Source organism: Camelus ferus, chromosome 20, assembly GCF_009834535.1.
Source record: "Camelus ferus isolate YT-003-E chromosome 20, BCGSAC_Cfer_1.0, whole genome shotgun sequence".
Lineage (NCBI taxonomy): Eukaryota > Metazoa > Chordata > Mammalia > Artiodactyla > Camelidae > Camelus > Camelus ferus.
Window position 1 is genome coordinate 16,646,182 of NC_045715.1, and position 22,514 is coordinate 16,668,695.

General features: G+C 39.2%; 1 protein-coding gene across 3 annotated transcripts in view; it reads right to left on the minus strand.

Moving 5' to 3' along the window:
• Positions 1-22,514, minus strand: part of DCDC2 (doublecortin domain containing 2) — a 139,756-nt gene that overhangs the window by 9,984 nt on the left and 107,258 nt on the right. For all 3 annotated transcript variants that reach the window (XM_032462584.1, XM_006182237.3, XM_032462585.1), the window contains exon 9: positions 12,785-12,885. In XM_032462584.1, coding sequence (XP_032318475.1) covers positions 12,785-12,885 — 101 coding nt within the window. The remainder of the gene's footprint in view (positions 1-12,784; positions 12,886-22,514) is intronic.

Consider the following 22,514-nt stretch of genomic DNA (forward strand, 5'->3'; position numbering starts at 1 on the left):
TTGGAGAGTGTGGGGAGAAAGGAACAGGGATACCGACGGAAAAGGTAGAGTAAGAAATCTCAAATTCAACTTGAGAGACTGAGGAAGTGGGGAGAGAAACAGGAAGGGAAAAAACCTTTTTCCCAGGTCCAATCACACCGTCCCTTTTACAGTCCAGGGAAGCAGAGCTCCCACCCGTGACACATCTCCTCTCCTTCCTGCAGAAGCCTCTCCTTCCTGCAGAAGCCAGTTCTCAAATGACACCAAGAGATTGTGTCCATACCTGAAGATCACTGGCGGGGAGGGGGAGGGGGCAATCCTGGACAAAGTTTTTGCCTACTGATGTTTTCTACAATGGTGATGTCAACTGGCCATGCAAAATAAGTACTGTGTGAGATGGGGCAGCTGTGGTCTGGTGGAAAAGCAGCAGTCACTCTACAGCTTCAGGCTAGAGAATTCACCTCACCCTTTGGACACTGAGGATAATAATAAGAATTGCAGTAAGGATAGTAAGGATCAAATGAGATCATGCACATAAAAGGCCATTATAAACTGAATAAGCTGTATATATATATATATATATTTATATATTATTGTTACCACTCCATTTTTCTTGCCATTGAATGGAAGGAGTTGAGAGACTGTCCGATGAAATATTACAGTACAAGATTTGCACAATGAAATTGTATTCTAGTGGGCCACTTAGAGCAGTATTCCTTCTAAATCTCATTCACATGGAAACAAACAAATATATCAAGAAACTTAGAAACTGTCTTGTCCTTTTCAGTTAATACAGTTAAAACATAGGCTGATGTTCAACTTCTGGTCTATTGAGACAATTAGGTGTGATTTACATAAGTTAATCATCCTTGCTCTTAATTACTTACGTTGATTCTTTGATTCCAAGTTCCCTGCCATGGACTTTTCAACAAATTTACCATCCAATAGCTTTTCTTATTTCTGAACTGCTGTTCACGCTTAAAAGTAATACAAATGTGCCGGCAGGAGATACCAAACAAAGATGACTTCCATAAATTAGTATATGCACCTAGGTAACACACAACTTTGTCTTCAGTTGGCATGCCAGGTTGACAGTAGCCAGTTAGGGGTATAATAATGACAGATATATAGGTAGTACATTTTACTTCCCAAAGCACTTTCACATATATTTTCTCATTTCATCTCCCCAAGTGGTAGTCAGGCGTGATTAGTCCCATTGTATACAGTGAGAAATTTGTCTTACGAAAAGTTAAGTAACTTGCCAAAGGTTATGTGACCAGTGGGTGACAACATCTTTTATCTGCATCATAAAAAAATTTACATGCAAAAGTTCCAATTGAAGGACAGTGGTCCCAGTAGTTTATAAACTGGTCACTATAGTAACCAGGCACCTGGATAACCCCAACTCTTAACATCTGACTAATGGATTAACAAGGCAGAAAGACTGGCTGGGCTGAGCTGGGTTCCGTGTCTCTGTTTCTCTCCTCTCTGCTCATTGCTGATCATCTTTCTGACTGACATAGACTTTAAAAGCTGACTCTGTTCCCTGAACATTATCCCTTTTATCAATTAGGCAGCATTAAATCAGAAACAAACCCTACTTTCTCACTGTTTCAGGCTGGATTATGTCCCCTCAAAATTTATATGTTAAATTCCTAATTCCCAGTAGCTCAGAATGTGACTGTAAGAGGTAATTAAGTTAAAAATGAGGTCTTTAGGGTGGGCCCTAATCCAATATGACATCCTTCTATGAAGAGATTAAGATGCTGAGATGTACTGAGCAAAGACTATGTGATGACATGGGGAGAATTCAGTCAGCTACTAGTGAAACAGAGAGACATCAGAAGAAACCAACTCTGCCGACATCTGGATCTCAGACTTCCAGCCTCAGGACTGGTAGAAAGTAAATATCTATAGTTTAAGCCACCCAGTCTGTGATCCTTTTTTAGGGCAGCTGTGCAGACTGATACACTCACCAAGTACTTCCTTCCTCCCTTCTCCTCCCCACCCCCACACACATTCATGAATAGAATATTTTTATGAATATTTCATGAATATTCAAGAATATTTATATTCTTTCCTCTCTCTCCCTCTTTATCCCCTTCACTCTATTTCCTTTAAAAGCCCCTCACCACAAGCTAGGGAAGTGGGCTTCCTCACAAGGGGAAGAGGGCTGGAGAGATGTGGAGAGTGGGAAGGCAGAAACCAGTCCTTCCCAGACACAAGTATTAGGTGGGGAGGGGTCGGGAAAGGGACCATCCTCTGTGGAAGAAGCTGAGGAGAACCCTGGCTGCACCCACAGCACCGTCTATTAGTCACTGCTCCTTCTCCCTTTATCCAGAAGGTTCTTCCTTCCTTTCGTGAGACACACCAAGCCTTCCTGGCTCCCTCGGGGAGCTGTCACTCCTTATCTGCACCCCACCCCCCAGAATGCCTGCCACACTCTAATCACTGTGTGCTGTTACTCTCCATCTATGTGCGATATGAAAATAGTGAACATGGCGGGGATGGGTACAGCTCAGTGGTGGAGTGCATGCTTAGCGTGCGTGAGGTCCCGGGTTCAGTCCCCAGCACCTCCATGAAAGAAAAGGAAAGGAAAGGAAAGGAAAGGAAAGGAAAGGAAAGGAAAGGAAAGGAAAGGAAAGGAAAGGAAAGGAAAGGAAAGGAAAGGAAAGGAAAGGAAAAGGAAAGGAAAGGAAAGGGAAGAGTAGCATGAATTGCTCTCGAGTAGACGCCTCAAAGGATGTTCGGAATGACTGTTGGAACACAGGCCTTCTGGAAGCTTCTAGAAGCAAGGGCTCTTTCTTACACTCACCCTTTGTCCATCACCACATTTCCCACAGTATTGCATATTTACTGTCTTGAATTAAACACAAATATGCCTCCCCAGGAAAAAGCCAGCACCAAATGTGCCTTCAGGAAAGGACAGGTGATGGTGACAAGGCTCACGTCTGTTGGGCGCTATCTCCAGGTACCTGGTACTCTGTGCACCTCGTATGCATAACCACATTTAAACTAACCTCACCATCATTTGAGGAAAACACTATTATCATCCCAATTTGCAGGTAAACAAACTGAAGCATAAAGAGTTAGTTAAATTTGCCCAAAACCCCACCGATAGTGACAGAGGGATATGAAATCTTTTATGACCACAGGACTGTACTGTCTCCCCAAGACAACGTACAGAGCAGTATCCCAAACTCATCATGATGAGTTACTAGTTACTTCCAGCCTAGTGTCTTCTAAGCCAGTGCTTCTCCCTCCCTGGCCATCGTGTTAAATGCAGATTCCAAGTCAGCAGTCCTGAGCCTCTGCGTTTCTAACAGCTCAGGTGCTGCTGATACTACCAGCCCCCAGGCTGACATTTCATAAGGCTCCAAACCACATATGACACATCATGGTCATAAGATCACCACCAATCTAAAAGGATGTTTTTGGTTAAAATCTCTAATTGTAATAATGCCTTGAAATAATGCCTCTTTCGATGAAGGTCATATTTTTAACTTTAAAAATACCCATTTTATTTAAAACTGGGAGAAAACAGGACTGACTGTTGACAGAATGATGTTTAGCCATAAGAAAGTTCTGCAAGACTTATTCTAATTACATCACCCTGCCACTCTTTCCTAAGAGTCATGAAAAAAGAAACACGTCATTGCCAAGGCAATAAAACAGAAAGATATTTTTACCTATCCTTAAAGGTCTTCTCTCCTGACATTTATGTCAAGTTTTAGTCAATGTGTGACTAAAATTTTAAGAGAACCAGTTTTCAGGTACATACTGTTTCTCCATCCTGAACTTTCGGGCCTAGCTCACAGCTATGAGTAATTGTGAATACTATACTCTATATAAAGCCAATTCTTACATTTCACTGGAGTCAAGAAAGGGTACTCATTATACCTCTGTTCTGTACACACACTAAACTGATGTACGTAAGGATCGCACAAGTCCTTTAGATGATTCCAGTCTCACGGCCTCACTGAAATCAAGAACTTCGGAGTGCAGCTAGATTAACAGACATATTACACATACATATACAATTACAGATAATACATTCCCTTAAATATAGACATTTCCGTAAGTTGAGACTTTTACCTTTTAAAAAGCACAAGACTTATCACAAGCAATTGCTCTTAATATTGTTATAAGAAAAGTTGCACCAGATTTTCTCCTTGACATGACCCCAGCGTTGCTGTTCCAAGTGTCCTTTTGCCTGCATTTGCCTACATGCATATCTTACTGTTTATTTTGTAAGGGGCATCCTGAGAAAATGGTTGATTTGTATGGCAAGACAGAAAAGGTCTGGTAGTTATTATTGCTGGCTGCATCCTAGCGGTGAAGGCTCAGGGGAAACCTTACGTATTCAGGTTTTCTAGAGAATATGCATGCGGTTACAAAGGTTAATTCGGGATTCCTGAGTGGTAAAAGGAAAGAAGATGGAATATGGAAATCATATGGAAATAAGCCACAAAATATCAGAAGCATCAATTACGGAAGGTATTTTCACAGACAGATGGGACTGCTCAAATGACTTACACTTTAAACTCACATCACACCTTTGACAGTAACAGTGGTACCAAAAATTAGAAATGGGAAAGGCATCTAAACAGAGACCGCAGCTGATATCCCACCCACTTTAGAAGTAAATGTTGATTTTTCTTATATTTTTATCAGCATTCCCTGAGGAATATATTTGAACCCTTGCTATCTGAGACAACAGCACAAGTTAGAAGTTTCTAGTCAAGAAAGCCTACTAACCACCCAACTGTCCTCCCCATTCTTACATATCAGGCGCCCCTCCCTGAAATACCCGAGACCTAGAAGCTGGAGCTCAGAATGCAACCTGCACCCCCACGAAAACACCACCTTAGATGTCCACTTCACTGTGTAACGTTCACTACCATGGACGTTTGGGAGTGAGGATCTGTTACAGGCTTTGGGTGTGGGGTGTTTCGGTGGATTTGATGGCAGAATTCAGGCAGAGATGGTGAGAGTACAGAAGTTGCCCACTTGTTTGTATTTCTGTTCCCATGGAGACTAAAATCATCTCCTACCCGAGCTGAATGAGGTGTTTTGAAATAATCAGTTTCAATTTTTCATGACAGCAAAGTACCACTGCCTGTTTTCAGCTTTCAGAGGCTCACTTTCACAGAGGGGCAAAAAATGGCTTAGATGTAATTTGAAGTACAATGACCTACAAAAAGGGTGGCTCTATTCACAGACATGACCCTGTAAGGACACAAGGAGGGTGAAGCTTGGGCCGGCCACCTCCTGGATGCTGGCTCACCTGGGCCCATTACACTCCACAAGTGCCCACAGCACTCCTAGGATGAGACATAATACACCAAAAACATGTTAAGATATAGTCATTGCTAGGAAAAAAACTTCCCTGTTAAGTTTTCTCACTTTAGAAGTAAATGTGATTTTTTTAAACATGTAAATAAATAAATAAATAAATAGGAAAAAAACAAATGTGGATTTTTTTTCACTTACATCAGAAATCCCTGAAGGCTACATTTTCATGTTTAACACCATTCATATCAATTAAACACAAACCTACCAAGGTGATGTCACAAAAACCTTGTCAATGATGCACAGGGAAGTGAAGTCTTCCAGCTGTGTGGGATGCTTATAGCACCAAACATGAATACGATTCACCAAGAGGATATGACTAAAGCAGAGAGCGGTGAAAATACCGTTTGCACATAATTCCCTTTCATTTTAGGAAAGGCAATGGAGGCCAAGGAGCTCTCTACACAGATGGAATGTTTTTGTTTGTGAGATGTTTAGAAGTTCCCATTCCTCCCTGCTTCCCTTCCTTAAGGTATTTAGAGAACGCATCAAACTGGAAGCCAGGAGCCTGGGTGCTGGTTTAGAGGCCTCCACCAGCAGGAGGCGTCTTTGTGTGAAAATGGCTCTCCCCACTTTGGACTTTCAGTGGCAAAGTAAGGAGCTTAGACTGGCTTCCCTTCTGCTTCTAAACATTTTATAGTTCTTATTTTAATAAATACATTTCACTGAAACAGGATTTAGGGGTCCGGTCAGAAAAGCAGCCTTCTTTATCTTTCTGTGTAATCTACTGCATATGAAAAAGGAATACAAACAAGCCCCGCATTGAGCTGGCCTTTCATCAGAGAAGTTGTAAGTAACTCCTGATTCTCCAGGAGTGACAGAACAATGTCAACAAGCATATTTGTATTTCAAACCTCTTTCTGGTTGTAGCCTCTAGGCTGCAGATGCTTTAAAATGGCATTATGTTCTATATGTGTACATCAATCATCACAAACTCAAATACCCCTGGGGTCTGGGCAAATAACATAAATGTGTAATTCAGGACAAATGTCAAATAATAGGGAATGCTGCAGCCTGTGGTAAACAGAAGTGTACATGGTCGAATGAAGAGATTCAGATATTGTAATCCCCATGCCAGCCAGAAAGATTCTCTCCTCGGAGATTTGGTCACAGGCTGCCAGTTTGTCATGCCTAGTGCAGATTCTATGAAGACAGTGTATTTTCACTGTGATGAATTAGTGTGAAACAGTGATTTCTGGTTAAACACAGCAGATTGAACAAATGTGTGGATTGTTTTTTCCTTAGGTCCTCTCTGATCCGCTTCTACATTCTAGGTAAGAACAGTTTAAAAAGGGATGAACTCAGAAGGACACAGAAGCCTGAAAAGGAAATAACAGCCACGAAATTTTGGAAACTGTAAAGCCAGTGGATGTGGGGCCAATAACAAGAGAAATGAGATAGCTGAAATTTGAGCCTGTAGAGAGGGGAAGCCAAGAAGCAAACCTTCACATGTTAAAAAATAAATAAATAAAAAACAAACAAACAAAAAACAACCTATAGAAGACTTGGGAATTAGAGGTACCATCTGTCTCTGGAAGAAGGGGCATAGGTGTAACTAAAAATGGGTGGATTGATCTAGAGTCTTTAAAAGAAGGAGGTAGACTCTCAAGATCTCCTTGCTACCCTAGAGAAATAAAGGAGGTTTATTTTTTAAAGATGTTGAACTACAAAGAAGCTGGACTCAAGCACAGTGAGAACAAGGACACCACACTGAAACCCAGAAGAATAAATCTCTCGAAGTCTTTTACTTAAGGTTCCTAAGCCCCGTTCCCACAGTCAGATCCCAAAATATTCACAGCCAGGCCTACCCCACAAGGCAAGGGATTGAAAGATTCCACTCAAAAGAAACAGACCAATGCAAAAGAACAACACAGATCGCTGAAAACTGGAGGTCTGTCAATGAAATGGCAAAAACAATCACTCTACAGTGAAACTCCCCCAAGCTGATGAGCCCTGTCTATGCACAGAGTTCTAATGCTTTGCTCTAAAATCTAACCACACATACACCTTAAATTTATACAATGTTATATGTCAAATAGATTTCAATTAAAAACAAATCTAACCACAGCCTCTAGTATGAAGACGGAGATCAATACGAACTACATTCAGTACCCAGAACAACAAGTAAAAAGACCTGCACTAAGGCTTATAATTAGAAATTTTGCAGAACACAGGGAAAAAAGACAAGCACCCAAAATCTTCTAAAGAAGGAAAAAGGATTATTTACAAAGGCTTAGGAAACAGAATGTCATCAGACTTCTCCGCTGCCATTCTGGTTGGGAAGAACAATTGAGGAATGCTCTCAAAATTCTGAGAGAAATCACTTCTAACCTAGAATTTTATACCTAGCCATCATTACAGTCAAGTTTGAGTAGGGGGGAAAAATAAAAGACATTTTCAGACATGCAGAGAATCAAAAAAATAAAAGTGCCTCCCATGAAGCTTTTCCCAGGAGGCTACTAGAGGTGAGCCCCACAAAAAAATAAATAAATAATGGTATAATTAAGAAAAAGGAAGGTCTAGAATCCAAGAAATAGGGAACCCGTTCAATGGAGAAGCAAAGGAAATTCCCAAAATAATGGTGACAAAAAATACCAGGAGAATTCTGAAAAGTAAATCCAAAGAACAACTAACCAGAATAAGTAAATTTTATTTTTCTGATGCAGATAACTGAAGGGCTGGAGAAAAAATGAAAATGAGATTTCATGATCACTGTGCACGTTTGAGTACATCAAGATGAGATCAATGATTCTGGCAGAGTTTCGTAATAACTACACAAATTAGAAAACTAATCAAATGAAAACTTAGAAAATAGGCAATTACTTAGATTAGGGAGGAAGAAAAAAATATTACATGAGAAAGGAAATGTAACCAGAGTATATTATATGGCTCAGCTAAGAATAATACTGCCATAGTGAAAATAATGTGCAGATTGAATATTGATTAAGCCAAAAATTATTACAAAATTATAGTGTAAAGAAACAAGGAGAAAGATATGACTGTATATGTTTCTGTGAATGTGGCCTGATTTGGAAGGGAGAAGAGAGGCAGGGGTTGGTTAAGAGATCTAAATAATCATCATTAGAGATAAAATTAATAAATAACATCTAGATTTGAAAAATAAAATCAAGAAAGTTATCAAATTTCAGATGTCACCAATTAAAGGGATCTCCATTATTCTATATACCTCTTAGAATAAGAAAAATGCCAATTAAACTATGATACTTGTAAGACTCAAAGATCTCAGAGGTATTGAAATGGCATGGAAGCAAGAATATATGGTTTAGCAATATAGCATGTATTCCGTGAGAAAGAGCTAATAGTTCAAGTTCGTTATGTCTATAGAGCAGAAATCCAAGTGAGGAAGACTGGGGCAGGTGGCTGCTAATTTTGTTATAGTTTTTACTGAACTGGTTGACTTTTAAAAATAGTATAGTATAACTTTGTTGTTAAGGGTTTATTAAGTTTTAAATAAATAAATAAGAAAATAGTATGTATCACAACCTCCAATTTAAAAAAAAAAAAAAGCTTTCACTGCTCCTGTGTTCATGATGCTAGCTTAAATGCTATTTTATGAAACTACTTTGCACAAAAACATCTTGCAATTCTCATTTTATTACTACTCAAAATCAACTACAAATGGATGGAAAAAGCTATTAAACAATCGAAAACCACTCTAGAGTTACGATCCGCAGCTTCTGCTCTCTTCCCTCAGATGGAACAAAATCCAAAATATAATTGCTTCTTTGCCTATTTTATAGGTATTTATTTGCCTGTGTTTCTGAGATGGTAGATTCTCCTGCCTGAGCCTTACTTACTAGAGGCAGTTTATTTAACTCATTTCTTGCCTCCTTAGCTTGGAAAAGCATCAGTTTATCGATGGAGCTTATTGACACATAAGTAATCAGCACCAAGGAGTTGCCACAGATTATTTGGTTAATCAGGCACTTGCTCTACTGTCTGTAGGAAACCAGACTGATTTGGAACACGAATGCCAAAAAAAAAATAGTAATTTTTAAAAGAGTACCTTATTCATATGAGACCTAAACCCTCCCCTGAGAAAAGATATTTGTTCTGGCCTCCCCAAATTCATAAAAGAATGTGACATTCTTCAGTTTCCCATGGGTTTGGAAGTAGCATTAGATCATTGACTTATCTGTAAATAATTAAGAGTCTAGACTTTGGGACAGAGCTCAAACATGTTTTGGTTGAAATTAGTCCATAGTGCCCCATTACACATGCTTAAAGACACAAACACAATGCCAGATGGCACCAGCAGAGGCTATGAAAGACTATGGAAGACCTGAAATTTTACCATACCTAACAAACTAAGGCATTAGCTTGCTATTGTTTCATGGATGCTAGCAGAAGACAAGAGACTGCTGGGTCAGAGACAAAGGACTTTACTGCTCACAGCAACAGCAGTAGCCAGAGTAGCAGCATGCCCACCCACTCCCCCAGGCCCTCCTCCCACAAGGTAACATGAAAGGGGCCAGCTGATACACACAGTGGCATTCTTCTCGTACAGGGGAAGGACCCCAAGCTTAGGGAACCCAAATCTTTTTTTCCAAATAATTTTATTGTGATAAAATAAACATAACATAAAACTGACCATCTTAACCAGTTTAAAGTATGCAATTCAATGGCAGCACATCTTTTAACATGGGACGTTAACCCGCCTGACCTCCATAACATCTGCACCATAAGGAGACATCATTACACTGGACAATAAACAAACCCAGCCCTTGTCCCACGCCAGGATATCTCAGTCTCAGCACTATGGACATTGTGGGCTGGATAATTTTTTGTTGTGAGGACAGTCATGTGCATCATAACATTTAGCAGATTCCTTGGCCACTACCCACTAGATGCCTGAAGTGTTTCCTCATTGATAAGAGTCAAAAATGGCCCCAGAAATTGTCAATTATCCCCTTGGAGGCAAATCGCCTCCAGCTGAGAATGACTGTTCCAGAGGAAGTCACTATCTCTGCCTTTCAAGGCTGTTCACTCTACAAACATCCTTGAAAAAATAGTCGAGAACAAAGGCAATCTGTGCCTCTACTCACAAAATATGCAGAAACACAAGAGATTCCTGGAGAATTGCCTCTCAACAGAGAGGCCTTAATATTGACTTCTAAAACTTGATCTGCTTTTCAGGCACAGATAAATTACTTGGCCAATTTGCACATGATATTTATACACAAACACACACCCTTCTTCATGGTCCTTTGACTAAAGTTATATCATGAACCTTCTAGATGAAGGAAAACAAGTCCAGAGAGGTTAGCTAGGTATGGCCCAAAAGGAAATACAGGTATCATTTAGAGCTGAACCGAGGAGTATATGACGACATTTCCTTCCTTACGCAGGAATTTTTCCCTTCCTTGGGTTAATAATTGGCTTTTTGTGGGGAGGAAGGCATTTAATACTCTTCCCCCAGAAGTTAGACCTGCATTCAAATCCCAATTCCTCTACTTAATGGTACAATCCTGGGCAAGTGATTTTACCTACTAGAGCTCACTTTCTTTCTACATATAAAGTGGGGGTGATAAGACCTAACTTACAGGGTTGTCATCACAATTATGTAAGATACAATATATAATATAATAATATAAGACTGGCCCAGTACAGTGCCAGGCACTCAGTAGGTATTAAAGAAACAGTAACTATTGCTTAATGAACATCATCATTAGAGCAAGTCGTCAGAGGTGTTTTCCCTATAGTGGAGATTTACACTAATTTCTCCACACACTCACTTGGCTTTTCACAATATTTATAACATCGCTGATGATGATATGGAGCAAAAGATCATCAGGCCATAGAGAGAATGACGCAAAGACCTGACTTCATGAGCATCTCATGCCAACCACATGAGCTAGACAATCCTGACTCCATTACTAATAGGGTCAAAGAAGAAAGCAGTTCTGACCTTGTGTTACCTGGTTTTTTTCTTTTTTCCCAACTGACATCAATTTGTTGATATTGCCCGGCTCTTACCAATCTGTTTAAGCCGTCTGTCTTGCGTATTTATATTTTAACAAGCTAGCACTCTCAGTCAAACAAGAAATCAAGCTCTGCGGACACTTATTCAAGGCTGTTTCAGGGTCATCAGGGATCAATTCCCCCTGCCTGCTCTCCTTCCTGGTGATCATCAAACTCACAAGTAAAGAAACACCAATCACGGATTTCAAAACTTAGGTTATTAACAGAGAGAGCTCCTTTTCTGGTAATAATGCTGTGACTTTCTCTTGATAGTTTGGCATTTTGACTTTGGAATATAAAATAGTCTTGGTTTCCGCAGCTATTAGGTTTTGTACATACGTGATGATTACTTCTTCTCTGTCTTAAAATATAATATTTAATTATAGCTTCACCGAAGACTTAAAATTCTGTTTTTCCATACGGAAAAAAAAATACCTATAACTGGAGTTAATGAAAAATTATTAGTTGTAGCTAATCCTGGATAATAAATTAGATTTTTGAAATCTGTGTGATTTTTAACACATGAAGCTTTTTATCAGGAAGGTGATGCTTACAGAAAATGCCTGTGAAATAGTGAGATGGCAATTTATTTCACTGCTGCACTGTTAAGACAAGTACAACTGAGATCAACTATGGAATTTGCTGGATTGTGAGATTTGCTTTTTGAAAAGGAAATATCACATGATCGAGGACAAGTGGCAATTCCTGGTGACTTCTTATGTCCTAGAGCCTGGGATTATGAATTTCCACCCCACAACATACACCTAAATTCCAGCCCTCCAATTAGAATTATAAGAAACCTGGTTGAATTGTACTAAAAACCCTAAAAGTCTTTTATTTCTTGTATCATTTAGCCAGAATTAACACTAGTTAGTTTCCCATATAAGCACATGCATGTGCACACACCACACACACACACACACACACACACACACACTCCTAAAAGTACAATGTACCATTGGCCTAAAAAGAAAATCAATACACACTAGCAAATATTTGAGCTGCATTTTTATAAGCAATTCCTTTATGAAAGACAAGTTCCAACTATAACCATTTCAAGGAACTTAAAGGAGAGAATATCACAGCATTTTTAACTGCTTTTCTAAACGGAGGACTTTTTCCTTAGATTTTAAAAACCCTAAGCCAAACTCTCTTTTTGTATCAAATTTTCTCCCTCTGTATCTCATACCTAACTCCAACCCACCTCATTCTTCAATGCTGTTTATTAAAAAAATCATTTTCCATAATAATAAATAAGACTGTCCAAACAGCTACTCTGTGTAGGGAGACTAGGAAGAACTGATGGTGCTTTGTTTTGTTTTGTTTTGTTTCCAAAGGTCATTGAGCCACGTAGTACCTGAGAGGTCTTAACTAACACTGCATAAGAACTACACAGGGCAGATCACACAAAACTTGAAAGAAAAATAGCACTCATTGGTTTACACATATTTTTAAAGGCATTGGAGACTACCTGGTCCACTGGAATCTCAACCTGAGTATCTTCATCTTCTTGGACTTCTGCTGCCCCCCGCGTTTCAGATCTCTCCTCTCCAGCTTTGAAAACGCCTTCATCTATTATTTGAGACAAATACACAGTGAAAACTCAAAATCCAATTGTGACATCGTGTGGCTGAATGTTGAAATTACAATCAAATATCTAATAAAGATCTTTTTTCTTCTTTTTTTATTGTAGTCAGTTTACCGTGTTGTGTCAATTTCTGGTGTACAGCAGAATGTTTCAGTAAATTCCATATGATTTCACTTACAGGAAGATTATTTTTAATAGGTATTCTGATTCCCCTTGTATTGACAAGATTTTTTGTAGCCCCCAAATCTTCTATATTTTCACCTGGGAAAAGTTTCAGTGGCCAGAACTGAAAGGCTGACCCAGTAGAGCAGGGCTATGTCCCAAACTGCTTCTCACCCTTTGGCTACGGATTTAGTAACACAATCCTGTACGGGTATTTAGATGGGAAGGATTTCACATCTCTTATCTCTGTTCTTTTCTCCTATTCATGAAATAGCAATGATGCAAGGTGCTTGAAAATACTACTTTTAGAAGTTTTCCTTTCCCAAAAGAACGCTACACACTGAAAGCAATCTATTGGAATAAATTGTCTCCATTCAGAGTTATATAAAAAATATTTTTACTGCAACAGAATCACAGAGCTGATGCCACATCTCACACAAATTGACCTTTTATTTTGCATGTTTCTGCAGGATTTTCACATCCTATATCTTTAAATCCTTAACTAGAAAATGTGACCCAAATCTCAAGACTTTAGGTTAAGCTGCTTCAACTTGTTCTCCTCTAGAAAGCAATAAGAGCTGCTTTTCCATATTTGAAGTAGTTGTAATGTCTTCCCTTGGTCTTTCTCTTCTCCGGGCCAAGCAATCAAAGAACCACAGAACCGTTCGTCATTCTGTCGGTCTACTTGCCTCAAGACAGGTCTGAGGCTTAAGTCATTCTCACAGATGTTTCCTCTGCCCAATTTTTTTTAAATCGTCAGGGGTGGAGTTTCCTTCCGCCCCTGATAATCTAGTACATATATTTGATTACCCTTCTGGTCTAGACAATATGTTTTTTTCTTTTGTCTGAAAAGTCCTTCTATTTCTCTAATGAAAGCTTGTTTCGCAGAGCACAACTATTTAACACATTTCACGTAAGAACACTTCCTATTGTTAGTTACAAAATCACTCTTAAGTGTAAAATATATTTTTACATTCACTGAGGATTAATTATATGTAAGGAACAATATGAGCCAGTGTGACCACCCAAGATACGAGATGTAGACTGTTCTTTCAAGTTGGTTAAGGACCGAAGAGTAGACAAATATATACACACCACCTATAAGGTGCCCTGAGGTAACAGGTAAGGGCTGTAGCAGAGCCCTGTGGAAGCTCAGAAGATACAGCCAAGTGAAAAAGGAAGGAAGGAAGAGAGGGAGGAAATCGAACCCTTTCTGTTTCCCCTAGAGAAACCATTTTCACTTTTAATTACTTTTTTTTTATAACTTGGATGTTGGCTTCTCTGATCTTTTTTAAAAACCAGGAACAACAGAGTTACCCTCCCTCAAAGCTGATTAGACATGTTAGATGAATTCACATGTGAATAACGCAGTAATTTAACCCCTGCAGCAATAATTTAATCCCAATCCATATATACAGGAATCACTAACCATCACCAAAATGATGATTTCAGCATTGGCAGCTATTTTGGGTTATCTCTACAAAGAATCCTCCCCAAGGACATGTTGAACAATTACGTCCTGACTCCGTCGCATCTTACAACTGAAAACACGGATCCAAGATGAAATTGCAGCCAAAAACTCAGCAATGTCAGAAGGAAGAATACAGCAAATGAAACAGAAAGTGTGGTGATGCTCTCACGTATTTGGCCCGGAGTGAATGCAGAGCGTTTTGGTCACATACTCAAAAAAGCAATCCTTGAGCTAAGAAAAGTACAGGGACGGACACTTCACGTGCCAAGGAAAATCGCTTACATTTATTCTGTCCTAAGAGAAGAAAAGTGAAAGGGAGTAATCCAAGTCTATAAAATTGGAGTCAGCAAGGATAGGGTAAGCTGATATTCATCACTCCATCAGATTCTAGAACGTGGAGCTCAAGGAAATAGTAAACATTAAATTGTTGCAGAGAACATTAATTACATGATAAAAAAAAAAGAAATTCCACTTTATTGACATGTGGAGCTCATAACTCTGAGAATGTGCAAAGGCAGAATAAATTAATTTCAAATGAGGCTGTGCAACTTATCGAATGTTACCTCCAAAGTGGTTTAAAAACGAAAATTAGGTGTTTGACATTCACTTCTACCTTCTGAATTACCTTAGAAGACAACAATCATGCTCATCCATAAAACATCCCTTGAGTCAACCTTTGGAGCCAGATGCTGGACTCAGTAGACTATAGTTATGACCTGTCCATCACTTTTTTGGACCACATTTTTGCATCCAAGTGTTGCGCTTGCTTTCAAACAGACGGCAAAGAGAAACCTACAGCTATTAAAGAAATATATTAATGCTCACATTCAATGAAATGTTTAACTGTATGCAGGCAGATGAGGGGTGACAGCTGTACTTCATCCGGGGCTAAGATCAGTGAACCAATGTGAATGTTCGAAAGTATGATGTTGGTTCATGAAGAATGTTCACAGATTTGTGAATGCTCAATGTGAAAGTTCAAAAACAGGCCTTAAAATCAGAAAATTAAAATTAACACCAAAGAATTGCTAACCAGGCCAATATACAACAGTAAAGGATTTGAACAATACAATGTGTTCCCTTTCGGTTGGGGCCATAGTGAAAAGCAATTAAAGACACACTCTGTGGAAGAAGGCAAAGATGAAACATTAAAAGTTTTAAAAGCCTGCTGCAAAGATAGATTCCACCAGAAATTTGCAAAAATATTAAGTTTTTCTTCAAAGGCAATATGTTGCAAACACTTCAACACCTTACCACTTTCCCTTTATTATGCCGGCTCATTTAAGCTTGCACAGTAAATTTAGCTCACAGTGGCAGTCATATGCAGAAGGTTGTCTAGTTATTGCTATAAATAGCTCACACATCCTAACCACAACCCGCTAAGGGTAGGTGCCACCTAGGGTACAGGATTTAGCCTCTAAAGTGACAGAGAATTAGTTTTAGCATCCCTCAGGATTTTCCTAAAATCAGAAATTTAACCTTACTTGATCCCAATGTCAACAGGTAAGTGACCCTTTTTTGCCATACACCACCCTTCTGTGAAATTCTGCTGTGCCAACAATTGTCTTCCAACATTCAAGATTTCTTCTAACCCCCTTATAATAAGCTTTAGCATAATTTCCAACTGCTCATGAAATTATTCCTTGTTTGAGTCTTAACAATTTTGCTTCCTCTAAAATTAACTGAAGTCACTGCCTCCATCCCTCACCCACACTCTTACTTGACCTTCTAATCCAACTTCTGTAGCAGCACCCCATAAAGACTGCTCTTGTCAAAATTATCAGTGATCATAATGGTCATCGTTATGTTCTCATTTTATTGGATCTCTTAGCAGCTTTCAATACAGGTAATCTCTCTCTCTCTCTCCCTCTATTTCTCTCCATCTCTCCATCTCACTCTTCTGACAGCGGCAGCATCAACAGCTGCTTCTTTACAGTCTTCTCGGCCAATCCATCCTCCTCTGCTCAACTTCTAAGTGTTGGACTACCCCAGAGCTACATCGTGGGTCTGCTCCTCTATTTGTACCTTCTTCTTGGACAACCTCATCATGATCATGGTTTGAATACCATCAATATGCCAATGATTCTCTGATCTATATCAGCCTCTTCATATATCCCCAAACTTATATGTCCAATTGCCTAACTTGACGACTCGCCTTGGACATCTAGTAGGCGTCTCAACCTTAACATGCTCAAAAGAGAACTCTGGGTCCCCACCGTTCAGTGCTCACCCTTTTTCTATATTCCTCATCCTATGAAATGGCACCACCACTCAACCTCCAAATCTGGGAATTATCTTTATTTCCATCTTGCTCTCAGTCCCTATGTCCATTCCATTGCTGCCCTCTAAATTCAATCTCTTTTTAAATATATCCCAAATATGTGAATATTATTTCCAACTTCACTATCAACTTGGTTTAATCACCACTATCTGTTGGGTGGGCTGTTACAATAACTTACAGATCAGTGTCCCTCGTCTTCTCCTCTTGCTGTCCTCTGAATCATCCTCTACACAATAGCCAAGCAATGTTAATAGGTTACGAAAAACTACTTAGAAACTCTCTAACACTTCCCAACATACATAGAATCCAAGTTCCTTACCATGGCTTACAGAGATGTGATCTGTTCCTTAACAGCCTCTTGGACCACATTTCTACCTTCCCTTTGCTCATTAAACTCCAAGTATATTTTTTTCCTTCAACAGAAAACTCATTCCTACCTTACGGCTTTCTCCTTCTTACACCTTCTGCCTGGAATGTTCTTTTCCCTCTTTTCCCATGATTAGCTTCTCCTTCTCTTTTAGATCTCAGGAAGCCCCCCTCATTCCAATTCAAGTGCCGTCTAGTCATTCACATCACTCTGGTTCAAGTCTCTCACTAGCATTTATGACCAGCTGACTGTTTCTCTTGTTTATTTGGCTTTTTCAGTCTCCACCAAAGTGTAGGCTCCAAGAAAGCAGATACCACACCCATATCATTCACTGCTTTATACCTAGCATGTAACAGAGCTCAGCACATAGGTGTCCAAAAGGTATTTGTTGAAAGAATGAAGAGCAGGCACTCAAAAATATTTGCTGCATTGAGACAGAATATAAGGAGAGTGCAATTTAAAAACCACTAGCCCAGTCTTTTCATTCTTTGTGTTGTTACAGGGTTTTTGCCCCAGTCTGGCCACACTGGCAGTATAGCATTTGAATGAGGAGGAGGGGGATAGAGAGGGATGAAGAAGACTGGAGTACAACCTACACAGGAATCAGCAATTATGCTAAGCATGGTAGGTAAAAGAATAGCTCCCCCCACGATGTCTCCATCCTAATCCTTGGAAACTGAAGATGCTACATTGCACGGCAGAGGTGAACTAAGGTTGCAGATGGAATTAAGGTTGCTAATCAGCTGGCTTTGAGATGAGGAGATTATCCTGGATTATTCATGTGGACCCAATGCCAGTGAGAGAGAGGGGTAGGGGAATCAGTGGCAGAGTGATATGGTGTGAGAAAGACTTGACTGGCCATCACTGGCTTTGAAAAAGGAAGGGGGCCATAATCCAGGGAATGGCAGACAACCTCTAAAAACTGGGAAGAGAAAAGAATAGAAATTTCCTTCTTAGAGACTCTAGAAGGAATACAGCTTTGGCAGCACTTTGATTATAGCCCAGTGAGGACCATTTTGGAATTCTGACCTCCAGAACTGTAAGATAATAAACTTGTGTGTTGTTTTAAGCCACCATGTTTGTGGTAATACGTTACAGCAGCAGTAGGGAACTAATAAATCGTGTGCCCAAAAAGTATGGTCTAGAAAGAATATTGGGGCAATGGCTCCTGCAAACCCCCTTTCTGACTCCTGCAGACACTTGCTAGACGAGGGCAGGCAGCTCAGATACCCCTGTTCCTCCTCTGTAGACACTGCTTTGAGGGTGGGCAGAAAACCTCCTGCAAGTCAGCTGCCTTCTGTTTCCCTTTTCTGTTATTAATTCTCTTTCTCACTCCCCTACAATGTACAAAACACACTCCCCCAGATACTCACATGCCTGCCAGAAAGAAGAAAAGGGATTTGATTTCTTAAGTCCTCCCCCATCCTAAAACCTTCGTAATAAGAGCCATTTGCTAACAAACTAAAGAGCGAGGATAAATTTGATACACAATACTGCTCTCATTCAATTACTACACTAAGGATCAAATTCAACGCTTGGATGCACACTGCACCCAGATTCAGTGCTAATCCTTTTTCTTTAAATCATGAATAGACACTTTAGTGTATATTACACGGCAAAGCAATAACAAACACTCTGGTGAAAATAAAAATGCTCCTCAATTATTTTTCACTTATCCCTTATAAATTTTATTGCCTAAAAAATGAAAGCAGAGCCACTGAGGTAGGGCAGTCACATCATTACCATGCAGCCCATGATAAATATGAAACTGCTTCCCCTACAGAAACGGGAGACAAATGCTGGTGCTTTTTCAGCCCTTCTGCAACCAGAACTGGCCAAAATGAAAGCATCTTCCTAGTTTCAGTGCATCCGTATTTCAGCTTATTGATACTACAATACTTCAGTGTTAAACATGTTAAAATGTCTAATGTTAAGTAAGACAAGTTACCAAATAATTAATGAATGATTTGTTCATATAACTGCTAATAATCCATATTTAAGCCCAATCATTGTGTTTAAAGGATACTTTTTCACCAGAATTATTAAAAAGTATTTTTAAATAGTTCTATAAAGCATATCTTAATGTGTTCAGTATTTGAAACTGATTGAAACTTATCAGGATAAATAAAAAGAAAAATAACAGAATAATGCCCAGTTTTAAATCCTTTGTGGAGATATTAGATCTATATTAAGCAGAAGCTCTAGTAAACAAGAAAGTTTAATGTGACTAAACATCTTACTAATGTTTACCACTGAGACTTTCTCATAAAAATGTTAAATTAAAAACAAAATATTAATTTCAAAAAGCATCTCATTAAGCCCAGTAGATTATTGAGGGAAAAAAATGTGAGGAACAAGGACTTTATGGCTTTCAGTACATAAGATAATATTCTAAGAAGAAAAATATATAGAGGTCTGGAGAAGAGATGGTATAGCTCAGTGGGAGAGCATGTGCTTAGCATGCACAAGGTCCTGGGTTCAATTCCTAGTACCTCCATTAAAAAACAAAAATAAATAAATAAAAACCGAATTACCTCCTCCTACCAAAATAATAATAATAATAATAATATACATAGCTAGCTAGATAGATCTGTTTACAAGGAAGATCATGCTCTATTTTTCTGTGTTGCATCAGTTACTGGAGGCAGAATTCAAAGTAAAATTGGTAAGAAGGTGACATACAAATGATTTTCATTAGCTAACGTTCATGTAAACTATATTCATATGTGAAATATATTGAACTTGCAATAAAACTCTTCTCAGATACAGATGGTTGTCATCCCAGCATCTTATTGAAATTTAAAGAAAGCACTTCCAGAAAGCTGACCGGGTATGAAGTTTGGCGAGGAGTAAGGGAGAGAGGAAGAGGGCACTCTCCGTGATGATGCTTCTTGATGAGAGGACACGGGCCAGCCCTCCTCTGACCCTTGTTAGAACTTGCACAGTATCTCCCTCACACTGCTCCTCTGAATTAGAGCAAATTATCATCAGGAAGAATGAAAAATGAATCGAATAACAGCTAACGTTCTGAGTGTGCCTAATTTAGTGCAGCCATGTAACCCAAATGTTTTCTGATCACTAATCTTCTCCATATGTTTCATTATGACCCATAAACTCAAATGGAAACTCTTTACAGGGATGAGAATGTCACAAGTGATCTTTTTCCTTGGCAATTTAGCATATTACATGAAAATAACTGTATCCACTTAGATAGGCTGAGTTTTCTTAACTGCAGTTTGAAATGGATCTGGCTTCTTTTTATTCCCTGACTCCCACTCCAGGTATTAAATATCATCTGTTATGCAACTGATGTTTAAATTTGACTATTAACTTTTTGCATAGACTTGATCTTAACCACCATGGTTATTTAGCTTTGGCTTTAAATGGGTGTAACAAAATTTTCTAAGTGTAGACAGAAAGTAAAAGTAGGATTATTATCACTGATTTCCCCAGATCAAAGGTAATTTTGTTCTTATCCCTTCATTTCTATTTGATTCTTTTTAGATACAGATGTTTTAGATTTTCATCAAAATCAGAAATATTCAAAGTACAAAGAAAAAAGCACATAAATACATAACATGTAAAATTCATGACAAAGTTATGTTATAATCTATATAAGTTTTTATACACTTTATAAAATCTATAACAGATACATGGACCTGAGAAAAATTAAGTACCCCTGAGTAGGTTTACCTAAGCCAACAAGTATATATAGCTTTATTTTTTTCATTTCTAATTTTGTAACCTAAAATTATACTGCAAATTAATTTTAACTTATCAGAATTACTGAATTGTTCCTCTTTGGGCCCAGTGACTTGACGTTACTTAGTAAGTGGCCTAAAATTTACGATTCCTGTACTTAATTCTAGTTGGTCCAATTACCTCCAAACGACCTTGTGTTCTTTAGGTCTATAAAAGAGCTAGCCATATTTAATTACATCTCTACCCTAGAAAATGTATCATGGTAACAAATGGTGTAGTCACATATAACAAAAATCCATAGTTCTCTTAAACTCCTCAGTTTTTTGGTCATCCATTCACTGATTGTGTCAGTATTTCCCGAGCCTCTTCATACTCAGGCGTGTGTTGGATACCGGCCATAGAAGAGCTAAGCAAGGCTCTGGCCTCAAGGTGCTTGTTGTCTACTAGGAAATTCAACTAGAAAAGTCAGTAGAACAGAGTAAGTGTAACAAGTGCTACGCAGGCTGTCAAGAGTGCACAGAGGTAGGAGAGGGTGATGGGTGGGGAGTACAGTCAAAGGCTTCCAAAAGACAGAAGCTGCAAGTCAAGAGACAGGTAGCAGGGGAAGAGCATTCTAGACAGCAAGATCTGTATCCACAAAGACTTAGAGGCACAGGAATGCATGGTGTGTTCCGGGAACTGCAGCCACATGAGCAGGGATGCAGCAAGGTTACAGGGCTGAGAAGTGGCAGATGAGGAGGAAAATTATTCAGAAAATCTTGTCTCATAGAACCAAGAACTTGAACTTGATTCTGAAGATGATGAAGAGCAACTGGAGGATGTGAAGCAGGGAGCATAAAGCTGGGGGAGCGCCCTGGAAAGAGAGCTGCCTAGACGGAAGGAAGTGCAGACTCATGGCAGGAACTCACAAACATTAAAAAGAAATAAGGAAAGAATAAGAAAAAATAAGAGGGTAAGAAGTCAAGGAAGTCATGGGAAAGTGAACATCAACTGCAAAGGAGTAATCAGTATTAAAAGTTTTATTGTCCTCCAGCTCTGGCACCCCAATGATTTGGTCAACTAGGTGAGAGTAATTTTAGCAGGGCATGAAAATCAGATTATATTGGGGGTGCGGTGTAAAGGGTGGTGCCCATCACAGAAGGCAGGCAGTATGGACCACTATTTCAAGATGATTGGCTGTGAAGTAGAGAGGAGAGACTATAGCCTGTAAAACCTTACTCGGTGGCCTGATGCCATGGAGGTAGTAAGAGTTGAAAGGGGGTTAAATCCCACTTCTCTGACTCCTGCCTCCCAGTGATTTTGTCACAGATGTCAACACTATAAAGCTGTTGCTAAACCTACGTCTCTGGTGCATAAGCATGTCTAATGAAATCCAAGCATTCCTGCAGAAACTCAATCCCCGTTCACTCATGGTCAAGTTAAACCAAGACATCATCTTTGTCTTGATAGTATAAATGTAACTGGAACTGTACTTCTTGAAAATAACATCCTTATGATACATTTATTGGAGTTTGAACTTGAGCCAAAAATCCTAAATAAATTACAACATGGTAATCTGGTTACAGGGAGTAGGGGATCAGGGGCAATGGGATAAGAAAGAGAAAAGACTGCGGGGCAGCACCCATCCCAG